Here is a 25,546-nt window from a genome sequence, read left to right as displayed (position 1 = left end):
TCTGGGACCAATAAATCCTATTTGAAATAGCTTTGGGAGTTTCATAATTGTATGTTTGTTCGTGGGAAAATGTTCTAATCTTTTCAATGTCCTGAAACGTTTCTGTTTTGGAGATGCGGTTTTCACCAGACAGCGACGATAAAAAAGAGAACCAAGAGAAAGAGCAGCGACGGAAACGTGACGTCTAAGGCAAAATAGTTTCAAGGAGAGGAGGTAAAGGGGACGAAATGGAATGAAACGTGGTCGTTTCGGACCCATGGAGGGAGTATGAAGACTCCTCCCATTCCAGAAGACTTGTATCAAGCCTTCCCCTCCATACATCATCCCCATGGTAACATCTCTCTTTCATCCAATGAAAGTAAATCACTTCGATGACCCCATGATCAGGTGAATCGTTGTTCTTTATTTCCTTGTGCCAAGTAAACGTCTGTAAAAAAAAAGTCTTCACCCACATATCTGGACGAACAAGTCCACAACATTTCAATCTTACCATCGTTACGCAGTATAAAAATGTGTAGAGTGCATGCATTTCAAAGAAACGTCCCCCAGACAATCCCTGTCACAGAACATTCAGCCATACACCGCACACTCTCTCTCACAAACACGCACATCTAGAGACCACACGATGTGAAATAAATAGCTGTATTTTCAAGAGCCCAAGGGGGCAGCAACAACAACTCATGTATGTACACAAACACAAATACATAGGGTAAAGATTATGTTCAACAAAAAGCTTAGCCCTTTATGTTAACATGAGATAAATAAGCTGTAAATGTGTGTTTTATTGGATTCCAGCATTTAACAAGTAGCCTTAGACATCAGACTGTCCCACTCTGGCCAACTCAAATAAATAACATTACACCTAGTCACGGAGATTAGAAAATTACCTCATTTTATAAGCTTCACATATAATAACTTTAACAGTGGTGAAATACTGTATATATATATTTCATATTAGTCCAATCTCTAACTACATGGTGGTATTAGTTGGGTCATATCCAAGTGTCACAAATGAATACACAGTTGGAAAGTCTTACTTCATAGTCAATCAAATCTGCTAATGTTGCGACGGGTTGATATAATTAGCCTTATTAGTTATAAACCCAATCTTATGTAAGAACTGTGTAGAGGGCAGGTTTTATACTTCCAGCTATATAAACATGTGTTTCTCTCTTTGTGCAACAGTCATCTACTAACTAACCCACTAGCAGTATCTAGGCTACACCCCTAAAATGAAAGGACTCCATGTGAGGGTCTCTGAGGCAGGTAACTTATGGACCCGCCCTAGATCTGTGCTTATCCCTCACATGACCCAAATTAAGAGCAATGGCTCCTGATTTATCAAAAACACCTTTTTTTTTTAAAAGAAGGGAAAAAAACAAGTGCAAACATGTCAAGAACCATTTTGGTCAGGCGATAACCCACCCCCACACACCAGAAAGTCTGTGAAGCTACAAACACGGGACATTAACAATGGTTATCACAACTTCACTAGTTCATTATACTCTTGTGCCTGACAGGAAACTCAATGAGGAGCCACACTATGACACAGTCCGTGGTGTCTCCCTCAGACCAAGGACCTCCACAATAATGATGAGGTTTGAGGGAGTGGCTACATCTTTGTGACGTCTATATTTTTAAAAAATCTAGCTTATTCTTTACCATGTCTAAATTCTCTCTTAACATAGGTTTTAAAGTGGCCAAATGACAGTAACTGTGTATCCCATTCATGCAGTACACACACACACACACACACACACACACACACACGCACACACACACACACACACACACACACACACACACACACACACACACACACACACACACACACACACACACACACACACACACACACACACACACACACACACACACACACACACACACACACACACACACACACACACACACACACACACACGCGCGACAGGGTTCCATTACCATATTATGAACAGCCTTGGATGTCTTCACAACCCAATGGCAGGAAACCAGGAGAAAACAACAAACGAAGTCATGACTTCAGAGGCATATGGCTCTCCCTCCCTCTCATCACTGCCTCCCTCTATCCTCCCAGAAAAATCTGTCTATTTTCTTTATCAGACAGAACAGTATACAAGGTAAAGTCAGGTTGTTAAGTCTGCTACAAGTTTATTTTTTAAAGAAAGAAAGATGAAAGACAATTGGTCCTTTGTTTCTCTGTGGAATTAGACCAGGTGTTTGTTTGGATGGTAGTCCAGGGACAGTCCCTCTTCCACCCACACATAGTTGAAGAAGGAAGCCAAGGCCAGTACTTGGGAAGAAACTGTTGTCTTACATATGTGTCTGTCAGATTGAGGTTACGGGTTGGAGCGAGCGCCACAATCCTTATCATGCTGGAGAGCAGGGATGGTAGGAAGGGGTCCTACTGTTCTGCCCCCAATAAGAGCTGTATGGGGACGTCCTGAGCCCCTAACATTGAACTTTGCTAAGAGCTGGCATGAGGTACATGAAGAGGTCTGTCGCAAAGGGGGTTGAGATGATGGAGAGCTGACTGAATCCCATCAGAAAATAAGATTTCACAGGGGTTAGAGAGGAGACTAAATCACATCCTTACAGCTCACACCCATTCTCCTCCTGTTCCTCCTCCACACCCACAGCAGAGCAAAGAGAGATGCACCATGCCACAATGTCAGCTCACTAAGAGGCAACAAGCCACTGCTGGCTCGCACAATGCACTTTGCCCCCACCGTGAGTTGAAGTTCCTTCAGGTAACCAGCCTTTGGAAGAAGAAGAGAAGACCAGAGGCGCTGTCACGTCCTGCTTCACAGAGCTCCCAGCTTTAGGGGAGGTCCTATGACCCCATCTTAGAGCCCACTCCCCACAACCCAACCTGATTGGCTGGAGGGTAGATGAGGGGGCGTGGAGTTGAGGTAAGCACTGCAGAGAAAGGAGAATAGGAGGAGTGCGGTGTATAGAGTGGAGGAGGCTAGGGGTCTGCAATGCACCCCTGGGATCACTGGCTGGGGTAGGTGGGGTAGCGGGCGGGGGAGTGTCGGCTGTGTGCCAGGGGCATGGTAGCGTGGCGTGGCTCTGAGGGCAGCCGGGTGGAGAGCAGGTCTGCATCAGCGCCAGTCTGAGAACCACCAAACATGTCACCTACAGGACAGGACAGGACACAAGAGACAGACGAGAAAAAGTCATGTCTACAGGTGCAGCCTACTCTATAAGCTTCTGTATGATTCGTTAAACTCCAGACCCCATGTTCAAACGTTTACACTTTCCATATTCAGACCAATGTTCCCACTCTAGCCCCAGTGCTGTGTGGTTGAGATTGTAGTCTAGGCTGTGGTTTACCATGGGCTGGGTCCATGCCCCCCTGGGTGCCAGTGATATGGTGCCAGAAGGCACTGCGGGGCAGGATGGCTGTGGGGGTACAGGGGTAGGAGCTCGCCTCAGAACCTTTAGACAACTGACAGAGAGAAAAAAATGTATTAAAAACACAGTATGATATAGTATCACATATTGTATTACACAGTATTATATAGTATCACATATTGTATTACACAGTATTATATAACCATTATATAACCACCAGGGAGAATACTGTGTGTGTGTGTGTGTGTGTGTGTGTGTGTGTGTGTGTGTGTGTGTGTGTGTGTGTGTGTGTGTGTGTGTGTGTGTGTGTATAACTGTGCCCTACTCTGCTGTTCTTCTCCATCTCCATCAGAACTCTCTTGTGCTGCTCAGCGATGGCCAGGGTGGAGGAGTGGACTCTCTGGTAGATCTGTTCTCCCTCCCGCGTCTGGAATGTGTACAGGCCTTCTCCACTGTCACACATCCTGGAACACACCAACACACACTACTCAGTACAACATGCATGTGTATACAGGCCATAATAGGTCATATCAACAAATCATCTTATATAGCTGTGTTTTTGCAAAAAGTCATTTTTCAGGCACACTATTCACCACAAATTGTTCTCAAGCAAATAGCAGCCAATAATACTGCATCCTAAACACCACTAGGTGGCAGTGTGGGACTACGTTCTCCCTACTGACAGTGCATCACTCTTATCTTTGTCCTTTGGGGGGCACCCTGCAAGTGGACCGAATCCTTTCTTTTCAAGTTTATCAAAGCGCAGGAGGAGATAAGAACGCCTCGCTCACCATTGATTTTCCTCTAATCTATTCAATCAATCTCTTTATGAGGCTCTGCCGGACAGGGCTCCTGTCTGTGTGTGTGTGTGTGTGTGTGTGTGTGTGTGTGTGTGTGTGTGTGTGTGTGTGTGTGTGTGTGTGTGTGTGTGTGTGTGTGTGTGTGTGTGTGTGTGTGTGTGTGTGTGTGTGTGTGTGTGTGTGTGTGTGTGTGTTTTTTTTGTGCACGTACGTGCGAGCATGAGTGTGTGTGGTCTGTATGTGTTTTTCATCAAGCGATCTATGGGCTAGGCACAGACAACTGGTTACACAGTCCTGCTTTCCTGCAGCTTTTGCATTCTTCTCCCCATCCCTCACTCTCCATACCCCTCCCTCCCTCAGTGAGTGTCTCCCTCACCGTCCAGCCTCGAAGGTGAAGCGCGTGGCATCTCGTCCGTAGCGGCGCAGGGAGCAGAGAGGCCAGGTAACCAGTTTGGTGCGAGGGTTGTGGATGTCCCACAGGTAGATATTCTCATGGGTGATCTGCATCATACACTCCCCATAGATGTCCAGGTTAGGACAGGGCAGTAGGAACACATTGAAACGCTCTGTCAGGGAGACAGGAAGGGATATTACTAGTCTTAGTTCAGCATGACATACCACACATTATAAAGTGACTTGTAGAAAGCCAGGACCCGTATCCACAAAGCATCACAGAGAGTTGAAGTGATGATCCATTTTGCAATAATAATAAGAGACTGGTAGCAGCAGCTGTATTGTGTGTGTAACAAGAATGTGTGTGTGTGTGTGTGTGTGTGTGTGTGTGTGTGTGTGTGTGTGAGAGAGTGAGAGAGTGAGAGAGTGAGTGAGTGAGTGAGTGAGTGAGTGAGTGAGTGAGTGTGCATGCGTGCGTACACGACAGGCCTGATGGAAAATTTGTCTGTCAACTTTCCAAATGTCGACAAACCAAAATACGCTAGACAAGGTGGAATCTTCTTGTGTCTGTAAAATGAATTATGCGAGAGATGGCAGTGGAAACACCTTTATGAGCAACGAGAGAGCAAGTGCCAAGACCAGAGTGGGCACATTTGCTATAGCCTATAACGCTCATTTGTTTTGTGGCAAAACTATTAGTGGAGTTGAAAATGTGTTGAAAACACATTTAACCTTTTTTTGGGGGGGGGGGGGGGGGGGGGGGGTACATGGGAAATGAACCTCTACAGTCATTTTAATGTGCACTACGTCACTACACACTGCTTTTTTATCCGCAACAAGTCCATTTGATGTAAACATCTCTGGTGGGAAAATGGCTGTGTTGTTTTTATTCATGTTTTTTTATATTCGCATGAAATTCTGACACCAGTTGGATGGAAACCTAGCTAACTGTTGTTTTGAGGATGAGTAATAAGTAATAATGCATGCAAACATAGCCGTAAAGCAAAGTCGAGCAGGACTGTGTCATGGTGCTAGTGAGTCAAGACACTCACCTGTATGTTCACACTGAACACCTGCTGCCAGCAAGTCCGGCTCTCCTAGACTGATGTCATTGAGGCGGGTCCCCAGGCATTCGATTGACAGAGTTTTGAACCACTCCTCTGCTTCTAGCTCTGAGTTTAGACCAATGGGATGTAAAGAGAGACGTCATAAAACAGGAAACTTTAGCGAGAATTGTACACTGTGAGAAAACATATATTACAATACAGTAGGTGTGGTGTGGAGTACCTGATTCACAGGTGAACGTGCGTGAGGTGTCATCGGTAAAGACGATGGCTACCGCCTGGCGCTTGGTGTCCCTTGGGAGCCTTGTGACATTCTTCACATTGCTGATCTCTGTCACCTAGGCAACAGGAGAGGTCAAGAGTTCAGACAAACACAGAGAGGTTGAAAGGATTTTTAAAAAGCTGTCAAAATACTGTATGATGTGCCACCGGTTGGTCAGATTCAGTTTTCAGAAAGAGAGAAGAAAAAGACGGGGGTGTTGTAGCCAGGTGTAGTGGGGGCCGGGCCGGGGTGTTTTGGAGGAGGGCACCCCATGCTCAGACACTTCAGGGAGGCCTGGAATCTGTCTGGGATTGGGAGGCTGGCTTTGATGTGAGCAACGTCTGTGTCACTCTCATTTCCTTCAGCCTTTGTGTGTGTGTGTGTGTGTGTGTGGATCCCTCCAGACATGCACGTTTGCTCCCCGCAGCTGAACGGGGGGCTCAGAGAACAGACTGACTGAATGACTGACTTTCAAATTCCCCCACCCCCACACACACACACACAGATATATCACCCACTCACAGTAATACCATACGCGCCACACTCAGACATCATACTTCAAACTGACATTTGCCAATTGAAACGTGACTTATCATGCAGCACTCTCTGGGGTGGTCGGGGGGGTGGGGGGGTACCTTAGGACAGACTCTGATGTAAGCGGACTTCTCATCAGTGTACTTCTCCAGTCTGCGTGGTCCTTTACTGGACGACTTCTTAAACACCAGCCAGCAGCGACGGTAAATCTCAACGCACAAAAAACAGTCAGTTAACATACTGCAACCAGCCACCCGACAGCAAAGCCAATGTTAACATATCCACCCCATTCAAGCCTAACGATTTACAATCTTTTGCTATCAAGAGCAGGCACACAATGGTTGCCTCTGCTTTACCTGATCAATGAACCAGGAAGCATTCTAAGAAAAATCAAATAGCATTTAGTGATTAGCAATGTGAAAGAGAGACACAAGAGAGAACAAGAGAGACAGGTAGAACATGAGAAGGAGCGTACCGGGTCTGTGTCATGGAGTCTAACATTGTTCATACAAGACAATTCTATTATGCATATGATATTGAGTTAAGAGGCAGACAAAGACACAAACTCTCCTGGCGGAATAATGAGAAATCCATTGCACGCACGCATGCACACACACACACACACACACACACACACACACACACACACACACACACACACACACACACACACACACACACACACACACACACACACACACACACACACACACACACACACACACACACACACACACACACACACACACACATCAATATGAGCGCTATTGCTTTAGCGACATTTATCCCCCTTATCTCTGTTATAAAAGGCAGGGCCTTTATTTTATTGATGTTCCACTGTCCTCCTGTTGCCAGGGCAACCCCAGGACCTGTACAGTACAGGGCCAGCCATCCCTAAACCAATCCCCACATTCCTCTTTCCCTAACCCATTATCACACCCCTGTTTATTAGCTAGGGGCCACAGAGCCAGTGAAATCCCTTAGTGCACTGACTCAGTTGTAATGAATACAAAGACCCCAAACTGAGTGACAATGTCTCACTGCTGTTCACCGACAAAACACCGGCGTCACCGTGACAGAGATAACAAGACCAATTAAATATGCAATTGTATTTTTACGAGACATTAAACAAGAGCGCCATCAACAAAGGCACACCGTAATGTGAGCGTGCTCAAATGGAGACATGGTGAAAGGAAAAAGCGTTGCTCTGATGTGTCGTTTTCTTTTTTTAATTGGTGCAACGAGTTTACACCTTGAGGAGAGCGGAAGCTCTATCGCTGCTTGCCTGTCTGATCCTGGCGTCAGCAGGATGAAAGCGCTACCTTCAGTGGGACAGCTGACGGCGAGGTGAGAGCAGGTGCTCGCCAGTCCATTGTGTCTCAGCGATATCAAGCTGTTCAATGGAGATTTACCTCTATGTATCTGCCACCTAGCTCCTGATTCTCCACAATGCTTTTCCAAACCAATGGGCTCCGCTCTTCATTGGAGCTGTGCGCGTGTTGTTGGCAAGCTTGCAGTCTACTATCGTGTCCCCCTCCGTTCTCCCCCTCGCCCCCTTCTTCTCCGCCCTCAGCTCCAGTGCTCAGAGCAATCAGGCCTTGCCAGGCAAACTGACTGTGAAACCTGGTAATTAAGCTAGTGGGTGGAGGAGCAGCAACATAGAGATGAAAAAAGAAAGGGAGAGAGAAACAGAGGATATGGTAGACAGGGAAAGAGGGGGAGAGAGAGAGAGAGAGAGAGAGGAGTGGGAGCTGTGAATTCTGCTGCGATACCTTGGTATGAGGTTCATTGGTTCATTAAATATGAGGAAGTGATGGACGTCACATCGTTCAGAACTGAACTGAATAGTCATGTATTAGCCTACCTTTCTTCAAAAAAATATACATTGAAGCAATCAAAAATCAATGTCTCTCTGATCATACTATGTGTTCAGAGGCAGTAAAAGCCCATCTAGACACACAACCACCACCACCACCACCACCTGAACACAGCAAACCCAAGATCACAGGCCTGCCACATGATCCACCTCTGCTGTCACCAATTTCAAGGGTCTTTGTCCCCCAGGCGAGAGGAGCGATGCTCCCTGCCCTGTCGACCCAGGCCTAATGCATTTTACAAAACAGACTGACCCAGCCAAGTCAAAAAGCACAGATCCTGACAGCACCCCTACAGGGAGAATTACTCTGGCCACCACGGACAGAAAGACAGACAAAGAAAGAGAGAGAGAGAGACCTTTTGTCCCAGCCTTTATCTGTTGAAAGCAAAGGTGCCTGTAACAATGAGAATTGTGGAGATGGTCTCCCATTCTATTCCAAATGTCCCTTCTCCCATGCCATTTCTGAACAGCGAAAGGGCAGTATTTTGTAGGTTGCCATTGATATTCCAGACAGGTAGACATGGATTCCTTGTTTGCATGGCTCTCTCCCCTGAGGTGGAGCTAATCCCCTGTAAACAGGCTGGGAGGCGTGAGTGAGTGAGTGAGTGAGTGAGTGAGTGAGTGAGTGAGTGAGTGAGTGAGTGAGTGAGTGAGAGAGAGAACCTTGCATGAGTAAGGAACTATTGATCTCCCCAGTGTGCCGATAAGAGAATGTGAAAAGTCAAGTCACACACTTACCGAGAGTGGGCTCGGCATTCATGAGGTTTATCAATGATCAATATCGTAACCATTACACCCTTTAAGAACCCTTTCAGAGATTGATATCGGAGCTCTTCTTTGGACACACTGACGGGAACACAAAGATCCACATACAGTGTAGTGTGCAAATACATTACACACAGACCCACTAATGTATCTTCCCTGTACATTCCTTCTGCTCCTGCACTCAGATTGCCTTCCTCAGTCTAATTGTCTCCGCCCTGGTTTTCCTCCCCATCCCTGGCTCCCGACTGCCCCAGAAGGGGCCAGAGGCAGTTAGCCTACATTAATCCCCCTAGCTCCCAGGAGATCCTGTCTGTCACAGCAGCCCAGTTGGGACGAGCCCCACCCCAGCCTGGTTCCAGGATTAACCGGCTGATTTGAAATAAAAAATAAATGTAACCTTTATTCAACTAGGCAAGTCATTTAAGAACAAATTCATATTTACAATGACGGCCTAACCCGGTCAAATCCAGACAACGCTGGGCCAGTTGTGCACCGCCCTATGGGACTCCCAATCACATCTGAATGTGATACAGCGTGGATTTGAACCAGGGACTGTAGTGATGCCTCTTGCACTGAGATGCAGTGCCTTAGACCGCTGCGCCACTCGGGAGCCCAATAACACTAACTGGTTGACACCACGCTTATATCCAGCTTATTATACAACACACAGGACAACACAAACGCACACACAGGACAACACAAAGAGGACAACACAAACACACACTAGACAACACAAACACACACAGAACAAAACAAACACACACACAGGACAACACAAACACAGACAACACAAACACACACAGGACAACACAAACACACACACAGGACAACACAAACACAGACAACACAAACACACACAGGACAACACAAACAGGACAACGCACAAAATCAGGACAACACACACAGGCATCAAAACACACACAAACACACACAAACACAGGCTGTGTGGTTCAGAATATGAGAAATGTGCAGGTCTGAAAAGAAAATGAATGGGAATGATTGGCACCATCTTATTCAAAACCAATTCACTTAAATTCACCTAGAAATCTGAAGGGGAAACATGAGTCAGCATCCAATCTTTCTAAGCTGATCCCATTGGAAGCTCACAATGACTGGCTCCTCGGGGGGGGGGGGGGGGGGGCTCAGGTAGAGAAATAAGAACGGGGGATGAAAAAGTAGAGAGACAGGAATAGAGGAGAGAGACAGAAGAGAGAGATCTGTCACTGTAGCTGTGGGAACGGGCTCAGAGAGGCAGGGGGATTGTGAGGTGAAGGGAGTCTGCTTGATTCTCAAAGTTGAACCATTGGATTTCTGACTCTTGTTATTATTTTCAGCTCCATTCTCCCTCCCGTAGAAACAGTAGTTCGACCGTAGTTTGACCTGACTCCGTTAGAATTGTCTGAACTTGAGAAAACAACGTTCAGAGGTTTTTCGCTGGCAATTTTCCACAACCGCTGACAGTTACACGAGGTGAGGAAACAAAACCACAAATCCGTCGTGTGTCAGTGTAACATCTAGCTAGAGGCAATCTACGCATCATACCGTCGGTTATACAATGGAAAGTCACATGATCATACTGACATTCCTAGACTAGACATACATAGGTCAAAAAACAAGGAGAGATCAGGACAAAGATACCGAGCTGTTATTCCAGAAGGTTCTGTCCAGTCTGAGTGAGTCAGAGTCAGTCAGTTCAAATCAGCCCTATCTCTTTCAGGTGGGATTAAACATTTAACTCGTCCTGGCTGACATTGTGTTTATCTAAACCACATCTCCTCAGACCTTTTCCATCCTCCCTGATCAACCGTCCTCCCTAATGTTCCTGCTCATCAAAAAAAAACAGGGCACAGTCAAATGGGATGGCTGCGAAGCAATTAGGGCTGTTCCTCCACCGAGGCTAGAGGAGGCCAGCTAGTACAGCGCTACCGATAGGGAACGAGAGCTAACAGAAGCGGAATGCTAAACAGCCTCTTATTAGTCTGATTGGACTGCTGCAATATAACTGAAAAGCAGCAGGAGGGAGAGGCAGAAAGGGAGAGTGAGGAGATGAGGGAAAAAGAGAGAGAGTTAATTAGCCTAACCAGAGGACTGGGGGAGTCAAGGGTCTTCTGGGGAGAGAGGGAAAGTGAGAGCTGGAGGGTAGGAGGAAGAGGGGATAAGGGGGAAGGAGAGAGGAGGGGGAGGACAGAGCAAAGAAGAGCAGCGGTCCGGAACAGCTCTGATAGGCTATAGAGGAGAGACAGAGATGGCGAGGCCAGCTGTCCAGCCTTACAAGGCCAAAGTGGCAGCAGACTGGCAGGGTTTTGGCAGGAATAGGAAGGTGACTGTCTGGGTACACATTTGACAGGGGGAAAAAAGATAGTGTGTTTGAGTGCTTGTTCTGGTCTGTGCAGACAGAGTGTGCTCGTATGTGATAAGAGAAGTGGACAGTATTTTGTGTTTATACATTGTGTTTTGACTGGAGTATGTGTGAATTCGTGCACGTTTGCTTTTTTAGGGTGTGTGTGTGTGTGTGTGTGTGTGTGTGTGTGTGTGTGTGTGTGTGTGTGTGTGTGTGTGTGTGTGTGTGTGTGTGTGTGTGTGTGTGTGTGTGTGTGTGTGTGTGTAAACAGTACCAGTCAAAAGTTTGGACATACCTACTCTTTCAAAGGTTTTCTTATTTATTACTATTTTCTACATTGCAGAATAATAGTGAAGACATCAAAACTTTGAAATAACACATGTAGTGTGTAGTAACCAAAAACGTGTTAAACAAATAAAATATATTTTATATTAGAGAATCTTCAAAGTAGCCACCCTTTGCCTTGATGACAGCTTTGCACACTCTTGGCATTCTCTCAACCAGCTTCATGAGGTAGTCACCTGGAATGCATTTCAATTAACAGGTGAGCCTTCTTAAAAGTGAATTTGTGGAATGTATTTCCTTGTGTTGTGACAAGGTAGGGGATATACAGAAGATAGCCCTATTTGGTAAAAGACCATGTCCATATTATGAACAGCTCAAATAAGCAAAAAGAAACAACAGTCCATCATTATTTTAAGACCTGAAGGTCAGTCAATGTGGAAAATGTCAAGAACTTTGAAAGTTTCTTCACTTCGAACACTGAATACAAAAAGAACAAGAGAAATAAATGAAAACCGAAACAGTTCTGTATGGTAAAAGACAGAAAACAACTACCCACAACCCATTGTGGGAAAACAGGCTGCCTAAGTATGGTTCTCAATCAGAGACAACGAACGACAGCCGCCTCTGATTGGGAACCATACCAAGCCAAACACAGAAATACAAAACCTAGAATACACAACATAGAATGCCCACCCCAACTCACGCCCTGACCAAACTAAAACAGAGACATAAAAAAGGAACTAACGTCAGGATGTGACAAGGGCTTAATAAAATATAAACTACAACTACAATATCAGGGAATTGTTTCAGAGATGAAAGCCAGAGCACCAACTGGACCATAGTCTTCAGAAATCAGGAGTCGGAGTTGTTGGGCGGCTGTCCACTGAAGCTAGCGGTAAAACAGCTAACGAACACAGGCTTTGTTTCAACTGCTAATGCGGACTCACATGTTACATAGCAGAACTGGAGGAGAAGCGGGAATACGACTGTAAATAGCATTAGCGCCACATAAGCGGGAGTTTATGACATTGTGTTGTTATTCCGCGCAGTCATAATACAGAACAGCTGGGGGGAGGGGGAATCTACTTAAAACAATGACAGAGTGAAGGCCTCTGATTTCACTTTGTGTGCTGACTGCAAGGAGATGCAGCAAGATGGAGAAGAAAACAGGGGGAGATGATGAATGGTAAAAAGGAAAGAAAATAATAGATAAAGGCAGAAATGAAGGAGAAAATAAGGCATGAAAAAACATGCAGTGACAAGAATCCAGAGAGAGAGAGAGACACAGCGAGAGACAGACCGAGAAAGACAGAGACAGAGAGAGAGTGGACAGAGAGACACAGCGAGAGACAGACCGAGAAAGACAGAGAGACAGAGAGAGAGAGTGAAGAGAGAGACAGAGAGAGAGAGAACAGAAAGACAGAGACAGAAAGACAGAGAGACAGAGAGAGAGAGAGACACAGCGAGAGACAGACCGAGAAAGATAGAGACAGAGAGACAGAAAGACAGAGAGAGTGGACAGAGAGACAGAGAGACAGAAAGACAGATAGACAGAGAGAGAGAGTGGACAGAGAGACAGAGAGACAGAAAGACAGAGAGACAGAGAGGGAGTGGACAGAGAGACAGAGAGACAGCGAGAGAGTGGACAGAGAGACAGAGACAGCGAGAGAGAGTGAACAGAGAGAGGAGGGTATAAAACCAAACTCAGGTAATCCACTGCTTGCCTTCCCCTGGGGAGCTATGTGTCACAACCCCCACGCTACCACGGTAACCACAATCCTGCTGAGTGCACACTTCCTAGCGACTCCACCACAGAGGCACGGAGGAGAGAGAAAACGAGGCGGGGAGGACATAGAGAGTGAGAAGCCTAACTACTGTGGGGGTGCTCTCCTCAGGTCAGAAACCCAAGACCCTGCCTCCTGTAATAATTACAGCCACAGAAGAGATGAGACTTCATGCCATGAGACAGAGATGGAAAGCGCTGGAGGGACGTATGAGGTTCATTGTACAGGGTTAGCAGGGCTGGGGTATGCTGAAGAAGGGATTATGTGGGTGGAAGAGGTGGTAGGACAGGATATATGGTTAGGGGGAAGGATAGTCCCATCATCAACACGTATGCACACCACAATAAGAGATACTGGGCCAAATACCAGCTGAGAGAGAAACCAGTGTGTCTGTGTTGTGTTGTGTTTGTGTTTGTGTTTGTGTTTGTGTTTGTGTTTGTGTTTGTGTTTGTGTGTGTGTGTGTGTGTGTGTGTGTGTGTGTGTGTGTGTGTGTGTGTGTGTGTGTGTGTGTGTGTGTGTGTGTGTGTGTGTGTGTGTGTGTGTGTGTGTGTGTGTAGCATATCAAATCCAGCCTAGAGGGGGTGCACAGCTGTAAATCTCCTCTGGGTAGGTAGAGAGATACAGGCATGGTTAATCTCTCCTTAGAGCTCCCGTGTCTGTAACCGAGTCTGTGCATCACAGAGGACTGCCACATCACACTGACACTAAGCCTGTGTCTTTACCCCTGAGCACAGCAACACAACCACAGGATTAAACTACTACTGCACAAACTACTAGCCTAATACTCTTTTTGGTTCCAAGTGAACCCTTTCACAACTAAAAGGTTCTAAGTAGAACCTTGTCTGGGGTCTACCTGGAACTAAAAATGGTTCTATGGGGAAAACGAAGAAGACCATGAGAGGACCACACAGAGAACAGCCCTGCCATACAAATATAACCCTTCTTTTACCAGGCATTTTCTCACAGAACAGGTTGAAGCCAGTTCATTATTTCAAAGACACACAACGTGTCAGTCTTCTTCTGATGACGCCTGGACTTGACATCAGCGTGAGGACACGCCTCAGTCTGGCCTCACACCAATACAGGCAAAACAATACCGCGAAATGAGGGAAACCAAAACGAGCCATTTAAGGAGAATTTTACTTGAATAAATAAAACAAATGTCATTATTGAACATCCTCTACAGTTTCAAGGAGAATCAATACAACTAAAGAAGATAAATTGTGCTTGGCAGTCATTATGATGACTGTAGAAATACTGGAGGCTAAAATGTCAAATGTAAATCAGGCAGTCTGTGCCATACTGACTAATATTCATAAGTGTATAATTAAAACATTTCATTTGTGTTCATTGACATATAATTCATCTGACTCATCCCCAAAAGACTAATTCCAACAACCAGATGTACGTCATTCCGTTCTGACTCATAAGCATTACCATACTTCATTACCATACTGCATGTTCATATTCATGGCTTGAAGCAGAGGTGAAGAGAAAATGTAGGAATACACCAACCCAAAAACTTTTTCCATTTCTCTTTCGTGAGATACAAAGAGTTGTTTTGTATCATCTTTTGTTTTGTTTCAAAAATGATCTGTATCTTTCCCTTGGGCAGACATGGAAAAAGCATACACAAGTAGACAATCACACGAGCACACACACACACACACACACACACACACACACACACACACACACACACACACACACACACACACACACACACACACACACACACACAGACCAGAGACTCCCAAAAGACCCCCAGTCCAGTTTGGGGCTCCACTCACCCCCAGTTTCCTGCTACGCATGCGGACGTATCCCTGCTTGACGATGTCGTTGAAGTTGGAGGCCATCTCTGTGGGAGCTGGGACCTGCTGGGGCCTATTGAGGCTAGCATCCAGTCCTTCTGTCCTCCAGTCCAGCTCTGCACCTAACCCCCCTCCCTCCCCTCCTCTTTCCCTCTTAAGTCCTGGGGTTACCTTCTCCCTCCTCTATATCAGCCAAATCTTCCTTTTCAGATCCTGTTGCCCTCAGACTGCGCTCACTCCTCTATTTCAGCTCGTTGTCCCCCATCGTCCTTTCGTTGCAGTCCCTAAAGAAGGAGAGAAGGAGAGAGAGAGGAGAAGAAACAGGGGATCTATTATTCATTAAAGTGGCAGGAGAGAATGGTAGTGGCTTGCAGACACACGGAACATTATCCTCCATTATTCATTGCTTTGGCAGACACCATTATTGAGGGCAAGTAGGTAGCATGGCTTCTGTGACACATCATTATGTATAGTGTACAGCACAGCCTCTGTCTCGGAGCTACTGGAACTACCATTAGATCGGGCTTGGAAACAGAGGCTCTTCCGGAGACCATCCTTCCCAGTCAAGCAAGAAGAAAACAGAGTAACGAGGGGAAACTCATTTTAAGTTCAGCCGGACAGCTGTAAACCAAAGCAGACTTTATGACTTCGTTATTGTTTCTAATGCTCTTCTGACAAAGCCCAAAAGCTACTTCAATAACAACTCAAATCAAAAGAATGTTGGTTGGTTAAATGATCCGTCATGGAGACTGTTTGACACAGTATCGAGAGCAGCCATGTGATATGCAGAGCTCCACAGTGAGGGGGACTGTAGTTCCAATGGCATCAATGCCTCTATTCAGACATTCAAACACACACTTGTACACTCACTCGTAGAGATGCAATTTAAGCATGCACACAAGTACACACACAGACACATCACAAACACCATTGGAGGCATTGCAGAGTGAGACAGACAGGCAGGCAGAGTATCTCCTGTGACCATATGATGCCATTCTCAGGGTTCTGCTCTGGTGGTGCGCGGGTAAGCGGTTTGTTCACCCGCACCCACCCGCAATTGCTAGTAACCCATCTGCAACCACCCGACTATAACTATATGTGATACAGTGAAAATCCGAGGGCAGTACCCCACCCTAACTCGATAATATCGAATATGCGCTATAGGCTAATCAGATTGGATGAAAATAAAATTTGACAGGGGGCATAGGATTTTATTTGCCTGATTTAGATTATGTTTCTGCTTATAATTTCCGACATTTTGGTAGGCTGTTTAGTCAAACTGTCTATAATTAAATACATGCAGCTTCTCTTCTGTCATTATAGCATAATGTCATAAATCAATAGAACGAATCCGATCTATCTAGTCGATGTCGGTAAATTTCTCTGTCATCTCAAAAAAAAGAAAAAAATGAACAATTTTCTGTGTAAAAATGTCCAAATGACATCAGTTTGACCGGTTGTAAGGGAATAGAAGCTGTGAAAATGACCCAACATGTTTCTGATAAGATTTCAGTTTGGCTTGGATGCATATTTTATGTGGTTGAAATACTATCAGCTTTTATGATGCTGATAAAGACAGCACCTCTACAGATGGCATCTAATTGCACATTCTCTCAAGATGCTGAAAGAAAGAAATCCTATTTCTCCACTCATGTTCCCAAATAGTAATTTAGCCTACATTTGGTGTATCATTTTACTACAAGAAATTCTTAATATTAAGGCTGTGAAAGGTTATAGACCTACAGTCAGTGTCCAGACAGTTTTCATTTAACCCATCAGAACAGCAGGCTACAGTTCCCTTGACGTGCCATTTAAAGTCCCCATCTTGTGACTGTCCAATTTGTGTAACACCCAACAATCACCACACATAACACTGCTATCATCCTCTTTTCCCACTTCAACAAATCTTTCCCAAACATTTACTTTTCTGGCCCTCCCTTCTCTTCATTTTCCACTATCCCTTTCGCAGCTTTTCTCTATTGAATTAAAACTCAGACATTGTCCTTTTTTGCCTCTGTGGATCGACTTTTAACTTTTTCTGCCCGTTCCCAAAAGCGTTTGGCGATTGCCGTGTAGGCTGTTTGGCGCGCGTACAGTTAGATCCTGAAACCTAGGCTTACATGCTGACCCGACCGGACACGTCGCGTGCGCTAGCATCGCAAAATACATTTAGAAATCCATGTTGTTCAATTATTGCACCCACACTGCTCGCGCGCGTCAACGAGCGTCTGCATTGCCAAGGGCTAAAATAGAAGTCCTTTCTATTTCTGACGCAGATCGCGCTGAAAGTCCTGCCTCTCCCATCTCCTCATTGGTTTATAGAAGCAGGTACCCACGTGCCATCTCCTCATTGGTTATACCCACGTGGGTAATTGAAAGACGAACTGTTTTGCCGGAAGTCGTGGTAATACTATGAAAGTTTAGATGCCGATCACCATATAAGTTCAAAGATGAAAAAGCCTGGAAGGAGGAGAGATAACTAGAAACGATTCGCTTGGCCGTTTTATGTGTGGATTAATTGGCAGAGTAGAGGACCTTGTGCATTTCAGGTAAAATAACAACTCAATGTTTATATACCAGGGCAAATTAGCTAGCAACAGCAAGCTAGCTAAATAGGACAAATTAGCTAGCAAGTGCAGGCTAACTAGCTAAATTTCCATACATGTTTAATGCTTTTCGACCTGTCCCCAAATGAATGTCATCGGTTCAGAGTTTGTTTTGATATTTTGACCTGCGTGTCGTGATCGCGTTTGGTGTAGGGGGACAAAATAAATTCATGCACGATAGCGCACGATGGCGCACGTGCGCAGCCGGTTTGGGTTCCGTGTTATGCACTAACTCCAGATCGCCTAAAATAATGAAAGGAAAACCTCAATGCAGCCTATAGATATAAATCAATGTAGTCTATAGATATAAATCGCACAATAATTATATATGGATTTTAAAGTATTGTTTTGTCTTGATTCAACCGGCCGGCCCGCCACCCACCCTCCCTTCATCCACACAATATTTAATGATCCTAAACACACCCACCCAGCGGATATAACCGTGGGGACTGCGGGTTATAAGTCAACCCATGCATCACTATTCTGCTCGCTGGGGGGCAGAAATCAGTGTGGTGCATCTTCTCCCTGAGGAACTGGCGCTAAATCTCCCTGACAATGGTGGAACAGAGACATTAAACTTTAACAAGGACCTCATTAACCAGGACAGAGCCAGGCTAATCGCTCACAGCACTGTTGTTTTAGAGAAGTGGCTCACACACACTGGGGAGGGGGCTAACACATATACACACAAACACACACACCTTACAGACAGACAGACACACCTTACAGACAGACACCCCTTACAGACAGACACACCTTACAGACAGACACACCTTACAGACAGACAGACAGACACACCTTACAGACAGACAGACACACCTTACAGACAGACAGACACACCTTACAGACAGACAGACACACCTTGCAGACAGACAGACAGACAGACAGACAGACAGACAGACAGACAGACAGACAGACAGACAGACAGACAGACAGACAGACAGACAGACAGACAGACAGACACACCTTACAGACAGACAGACAGACACACCTTACAGACAGACACACCTTACAGACAGACAGGCAGACAGACAGACAGACAGACAGACAGACACACCTTACAGACAGACACACCTTACAGACAGACAGACAGACAGACAGACAGACAGACAGACAGACAGACAGACAGACAGACAGACACACAGACACACAGACACACAGACACACAGACACACAGACACACACACAACATATAGAGCTAAACAGCTGCAGACTGGCTCCACTGTTGCCCTCTGGGACTGCTGGTGTCACCGTGGTGGGTAACCTAGCTTGCCAAGCTCCTAACAGCATTCTAAGAAAGTAGTACCTGGCAAAGACACACGCCTGGGAACAAGAATATATGTCGGCTGAGCAGAGGATCCTTATGTGGATGGGATTGGCTCAATGTTAGCATAGTGGGAGTGCTTGAGACACACTTGATGTGCCATTATATCTTGGAGCACAATTGGAAAGCGATTAAATCCCATGAAAGCTATTCAAATGAGACAAATGTGCACCCCGGTGAGATAAAATAACTCCCAGGGTGATGCTTAGTTAAACAGAGCTTCAATAGAGTACGTATGGAGGTGATTGAGGAATCAGGAGGATTTGTACAACTCTACACATTACACATGCTGTATTACAGATCTATCCAACATCCATGGTCAGCAGTGAATAACCTGGAGAACAGGGGCTGTTGTCTGCAGCCAGAGGTGGGCTGGTGTGTGAGGAAGATCAATAAAGAGTGCAAGGGTGCACACAATGGAGGATCAGCTTGTCAAAACCCAACATCAAAAAAAAAGGACATGCCATTGATTCTGATCCTGCACTGACTGATTCTGTGCTAGCCTCTACAGTGAAACACCAGGGCCCCGTTCTCCCTCTACCCCCTCTCCACCCCATAATCATTGAGATGTGCTGATTTACCTTTTTTTCCCCACGATCGATACACATCGGCAGCTTTTTCCCCCCTGAGACGGACAGTAAACGGCCCGCGGGTGATGTACCACTGAGCAACACATTAGTATTAATATACGTTCAGTGGGTGGAGAACACATTGTCCCGACAGAAACAAAGCCTTATCACGCCTTGTGTCAGCACAGGAAACCACTCCATTGTACTCTGCTTGTTTTACACGACGGCGCATCGCCACTAGGCCGGCACAGAGCCGGGAGTGGGATTCTAGGAACAGACAGACAGACAGTATCTTCAGTCACTACTTCATAATGTGTGTTTATGATAGAGGGGAACACAGGAGTGTCTGTCGGGACCCAGGTGCCGGGGATGGTAATAGGCAGATAATGAATTCAGAGATTAGTGAATCCCACTTCGCTCCTCTCCCAGCGAACGAGGAACAAACAGCTTGTTAAAGAAGGACGTCAGGTGAGACGGCGGGGGTAACAGTGCTTTAACGAAGGCGAGGCAGGAACACCTGTTCCGGCTGGAAGTGTAGGTTGAGACAAGAGGCTGCAGACAGGCCTGTCTCTTGGAACAGAGCGACTTGATAACAAGCGGCTTTGAGGAGGGCCTTTCGGGTGTCGTCTGTTCTCTACTTTCTTTAGAGGAAACGTTAGATCACACAGCTGGCTGCTAAACCTCTTCTTAAAGCCCATCAGCTCCTCTCAGCCACACATTTAGGGAGGAACCTGGAGTTCCAGTGTCTACACATGACTATAAAGGACAATGTGTATGAATTAAGAAGGAGAATGCTACTGTGGAAAATAAGCACATTTCAGATGGTTAAAAAAAAATACACTTTTCCGTACATCCACTGTAACCATGGGAACCTAAACGTGTATCCCCAAAAAGGCCTGTCTGCGCTATGGTTGAAGAGAGGAGACAATGTACAGCTCCCTGACAGAGAGAGCAGAGATATGCCATGCTCGGAATAACAATAGGGAACCGTGTCTGTGAGCTTGATCTCATATCTCATTCACTATCACCGAGTCATTTAAAGGGGCATATCATATCAGAAGTCAGTTGTCAACGGAATACTTGCACACGTCAGTCACAAATCTACCGTGACTGTACTGTGAATGTTGTTTTACTCGATTGTCTTTTCCCAATGTTGTCATCTTTGAAAAACCAAGGTGTGTCACGGCCTGACCTTAGAGAGCCTTTTTATTCTCTATTTTTGCTAGGGTGGGTACCCTAGTTTATGTATTTCTATGTTGACCTGGTATGCTTCCCAATCAGAGGCAGCTGTCTATCGTTGTCTCTGATTGGGGATCATATTTAGGCAGCCTTTTTCCACCTACAGTTTAATGCAACCTGAGTCAGCTCTCCGTACTCATCCTGAGGAGCGTGCTAGCTGTCTAGTGAAGACTGTGTCGGACCAAACGCAACAGGTCTCCAGTACGCCTCCCCAGCCCTGCACGTCCTGTGCCAGCTCCCCGCACTTGCCGTGCGAAGGTTGACATCTGACGTTGTGCCAGCTCTACGCTCCAGACCTCCTGTGCTTCTCCCCAGCCCGGTACGTCCTGTGCCGGCTCTACGCTCCAGACCTCCTGTGCGTCTCCCCAGCCCGGTGCGTCTCCCCAGTCCGGTACGTCCTGTGCCGGCTCCACGCTCCAGGCCTCCTGTGCGTCTCCCAAGCCCGGTACGTCCTGTGCCGGCTCCACGCACCAGGCCTCCTGTGCGTCTCCCCAGCCCGGTACGTCCTGTGCCGGCTCCACGCACCAGGCCTCCTGCACGTCTCCCCAGCCCGGTACGTCTTGTGCCAGCTACATGCACCAGGCCTCCAGCAACAGTCTGCAATCCAGAGCCTCCAGCGACGGTCTGCAGTCCGGATCCTCCAGCGATGGTTCCCAGTCCGGATCCTCCAGCGATAGTTCCCAGTCCGGAGCCTCCAGCGACGGTCCCCAGTCCGGAGCCTCCAGCGACGGTCCACAGTCCGGAGCCTCCAGCGACGGTTCCCAGTCCGCAGCCTCCAACGACGGTTCCCATGGTCAGGAGCCTCCAGTGATGGTTCCCATGGTCCGGAGCCTCCAGTGATGATCCATGACCCGGAGCCTCCAGCGATGATTCATGGTCCGGAACCTCCAGCGATGATCCATGGCCCGGAGCCTCCTGCAAGGGTTCCCAGTCCGGAGCCTCCTGCAAGGGTTCCCAGTCCGGAACCTCCGCCGGTGCCTCCGGCGACGTCTATGGTCCAGTGCCTCCGGCGACGATCCACGGTCCGGTTCCTCCGGCGACGATCCATGGTCCAGTTCCTCCGGCGACAATCCACGGTCCGGTTCCTCCGTCGACGATCCACGGTCCGGAGTCCCCGGCGACGATCCATGGTCCGGTGCCTCCGGCGACAATCCACGGTCCGGAGTCCCCGGCGACGATCCACAGTCCGGTTCCTCCGGCAACAATCCACTGTCCGGTTCCACGGAAGCGGAGGGATCCGCGAGCAGAGCGTGGTCTACGTCCCGAACCGAGCCGCCACCGAGGCTAGATTCCCACCCGGACCCTCCCCCATAGAGTCAGGTTTTGCGGCCGGAGTCCGCACCTTTGGGGGGTGTACTGTCACGCCCTGAATTAGAGAGCCTTTTTATTCTCTATTTTGGTTAGGTCAGGGTGTGACTAGGGTGGGTACTCTAGTTTTTGTATTTCTATGTTGGCCTGGTATGGTTCCCAATCAGAGGCAGCTGTCTATCGTTGTCTCTGATTGGGGATCATATTTAGGCAGCCTTTTTCCACCTACAGTTTAATGCAACCTGAGTCAGCTCTCCGTACTCATCCTGAGGAGCGTGCTAGCTGTCTAGTGAAGACTGTGTCGGACCAAACGCAACAGGTCTCCAGTACGCCTCCCCAGCCCTGCACGTCCTGTGCCAGCTCCCCGCACTTGCCGTGCGAAGGTTGACATCTGACGTTGTGCCAGCTCTACGCTCCAGACCTCCTGTGCTTCTCCCCAGCCCGGTACGTCCTGTGCCGGCTCTACGCTCCAGACCTCCTGTGCGTCTCCCCAGCCCGGTGCGTCTCCCCAGTCCGGTACGTCCTGTGCCGGCTCCACGCTCCAGGCCTCCTGTGCGTCTCCCCAGCCCGGTACGTCCTGTGCCGGCTCCACGCACCAGGCCTCCTGTGCGTCTCCCCAGCCCGGTACGTCCTGTGCCGGCTCCACGCACCAGGCCTCCTGCACGTCTCCCCAGCCCGGTACGTCTTGTGCCAGCTACATGCACCAGGCCTCCAGCAACAGTCTGCAATCCAGAGCCTCCAGCGACGGTCTGCAGTCCGGATCCTCCAGCGATGGTTCCCAGTCCGGATCCTCCAGCGATAGTTCCCAGTCCGGAGCCTCCAGCGACGGTCCCCAGTCCGGAGCCTCCAGCGACGGTCCCCAGTCCGGAGCCTCCAGCGACGGTTCCCAGTCCGCAGCCTCCAACGACGGTTCCCATGGTCAGGAGCCTCCAGTGATGGTTCCCATGGTCCGGAGCCTCCAGTGATGATCCATGACCCGGAGCCTCCAGCGATGATTCATGGTCCGGAACCTCCAGCGATGATCCATGGCCCGGAGCCTCCTGCAAGGGTTCCCAGTCCGGAGCCTCCTGCAAGGGTTCCCAGTCCGGAACCTCCGCCGGTGCCTCCGGCGACGTCTATGGTCCAGTGCCTCCGGCGACGATCCACGGTCCGGTTCCTCCGGCGACGATCCATGTTCCAGTTCCTCCGGCGACAATCCACGGTCCGGTTCCTCCGTCGACGATCCACGGTCCGGAGTCCCCGGCGACGATCCATGGTCCGGTGCCTCCGGCGACGATCCACGGTCCGGAGTCCCCGGCGACGATCCACAGTCCGGTTCCTCCGGCAACAATCCACTGTCCGGTTCCACGGAAGCGGAGGGATCCGCGAGCAGAGCGTGGTCTACGTCCCGAACCGAGCCGCCACCGAGGCTAGATTCCCACCCGGACCCTCCCCCATAGAGTCAGGTTTTGCGGCCGGAGTCCGCACCTTTGGGGGGTGTACTGTCACGCCCTGAATTAGCGAGCCTTTTTATTCTCTATTTTGGTTAGGTCAGGGTGTGACTAGGGTGGGTACTCTAGTTTTTGTATTTCTATGTTGGCCTGGTATGGTTCCCAATCAGAGGCAGCTGTCTATCGTTGTCTCTGATTGGGGATCATATTTAGGCAGGTCTTTTTCCACCTGTTGTGTGTGGGATCTTGTTTATGTATTGTTGCTTGTGAGCACTGCATAGCTTCACGTTTCGTTTTGCGCTTTATTGTTTTCTGCGCCTTGGTCCAGTTATTCCAATGAACGTGGCAAGGTGAGGCTAGCCAATGTTCGCTACAAAAAAAAATTCCGTCACTGAAATGTCACGTCTGCTAAACGAGCAAACGTGAACATTGTGAAAATTCTGTGCAACTTCTGGCACGTTTACTGTGAACGCCGTGTTTGTACCTGCTTTAAGTTACAGTTATAACAGTGGCCAAGTACGCTATCGTGTGGTGTTCAATGTCGGCCTACATTCCTTGAGACTTCTAAAAAAACATGTAGGGATTGACATTAACCTGCTGATCCACTTGTCCTTCAGACAAGGAGTTGACTGAAAATGTTGTGTTGTTTGATGCAAGAAACCACTTTACAAAATACAACTCATTATTATTCCCATACCATTACAACAGAGAATCAGACAAATTATGCTGCCCTCTGCCTATTGGCTACTTAGCTTATTCAAGCCTGTCTCAAAATACAACACTGCCCCTTTAAAAAGCTCTTTACCTTACTTGCTTTCAAAGATGTCTAGAAATGCACACGTTTTGTGCTCTTGTGGGATGCAACCACTCCCCCATTGCTGACTAGAAAGTAGCTATAACTGGGATAATAACTCACTAACTAGCAAAGAATTTGAACAAATGTGCACAGGTGGCAAGATGCAGCTCTCGCGTTGATCTCAAAACAAGCGCATCTACTCACGTTGTAAACACAGTCCAGCTCAGTATGGGCCCGAGTCATGCCTTTAAATGCAATAGAATCCTACTCCAATGTGCTCTGCCTACAAGAAAATCTCTTGCATAGTTCGTTTTGTTTCAGGATGTTGCATTGAAAGTGGCGTTGGTTCGAGCACAATTCGCACAGTAGTGTTAACTAAAGGGGAAAACTAGACATTTTTGTAAAGTTCAATCTGATGCTTCTCCGCGCGAGCTGAAATGTCTTCTGCGAGGCAGTCCCGGGGGAGCTGCGCCGCCCGATTGCAGCTTTGAGGGAACAACGAGGCCAAATCTACCGTATGGCTGTCTTGAAATGCACTTTCCTCTCTTCTCGCCTGATAACTGACCCTTCCTGCTCCCTCTCTCCTCTCTGCGTTGTATTGTTGATGTCAGAGTTCGATATGGATCCCACTCTGCCCTGTTGCTGGAAGATGGATTGAACCACACACACAGAGCCAGCAGCTACATGGACCTCCTGACCTGTTGAGATGTGAGGGAGGTGTGGTAGCTAGAGGCAGGGAAGTGTGTTAAACCACAGATGACCCATTATGCATATATTGACCAGATACTCAAGAGGCTGCTCTTGAGGCAGGTGGGACCATTCTAGCCAATGAGACGGCAGATACCCATGTGAACAACAGGCACAACTTCAAGAGAAAGTGTTTTTTTTTTTCAAAGTTGTCCTACTTCTATCAATACACTCGTAAAAACATAAGCATTACACAACTTCCGTTTGATCAAATAAGCCACAGGTAGCAGATAAGCTAGTCATTTTTTTTTGCT

At 47.5% G+C, this 25,546-nt stretch overlaps 1 protein-coding gene across 1 annotated transcript in view; it reads right to left on the bottom strand.

Moving 5' to 3' along the window:
- Nucleotides 1-382: 382 nt before the first annotated feature.
- Nucleotides 383-25,546, bottom strand: part of LOC110526241 (docking protein 4-like) — a 50,848-nt gene continuing 25,684 nt past the window's right edge. Inside the window, exons 2-9 of the mRNA XM_036980596.1 lie at nucleotides 15,253-15,557; nucleotides 6,512-6,619; nucleotides 5,838-5,952; nucleotides 5,603-5,722; nucleotides 4,534-4,723; nucleotides 3,683-3,821; nucleotides 3,337-3,451; nucleotides 383-3,138 (exon numbers count right to left, since the gene is read on the bottom strand). Of these exons, the coding sequence (XP_036836491.1) occupies nucleotides 2,996-3,138; nucleotides 3,337-3,451; nucleotides 3,683-3,821; nucleotides 4,534-4,723; nucleotides 5,603-5,722; nucleotides 5,838-5,952; nucleotides 6,512-6,619; nucleotides 15,253-15,318 (996 nt within the window). The 5' untranslated portion in view covers nucleotides 15,319-15,557 and the 3' untranslated portion in view covers nucleotides 383-2,995. The remainder of the gene's footprint in view (nucleotides 3,139-3,336; nucleotides 3,452-3,682; nucleotides 3,822-4,533; nucleotides 4,724-5,602; nucleotides 5,723-5,837; nucleotides 5,953-6,511; nucleotides 6,620-15,252; nucleotides 15,558-25,546) is intronic.

Source organism: Oncorhynchus mykiss, chromosome 6, assembly GCF_013265735.2.
Source record: "Oncorhynchus mykiss isolate Arlee chromosome 6, USDA_OmykA_1.1, whole genome shotgun sequence".
NCBI classification, from domain to species: Eukaryota; Metazoa; Chordata; class Actinopteri; order Salmoniformes; family Salmonidae; genus Oncorhynchus; species Oncorhynchus mykiss.
The sequence above is the reverse complement of the archived record's forward strand: the minus strand, read 5'-3'. Positions and strand labels throughout refer to the sequence as shown.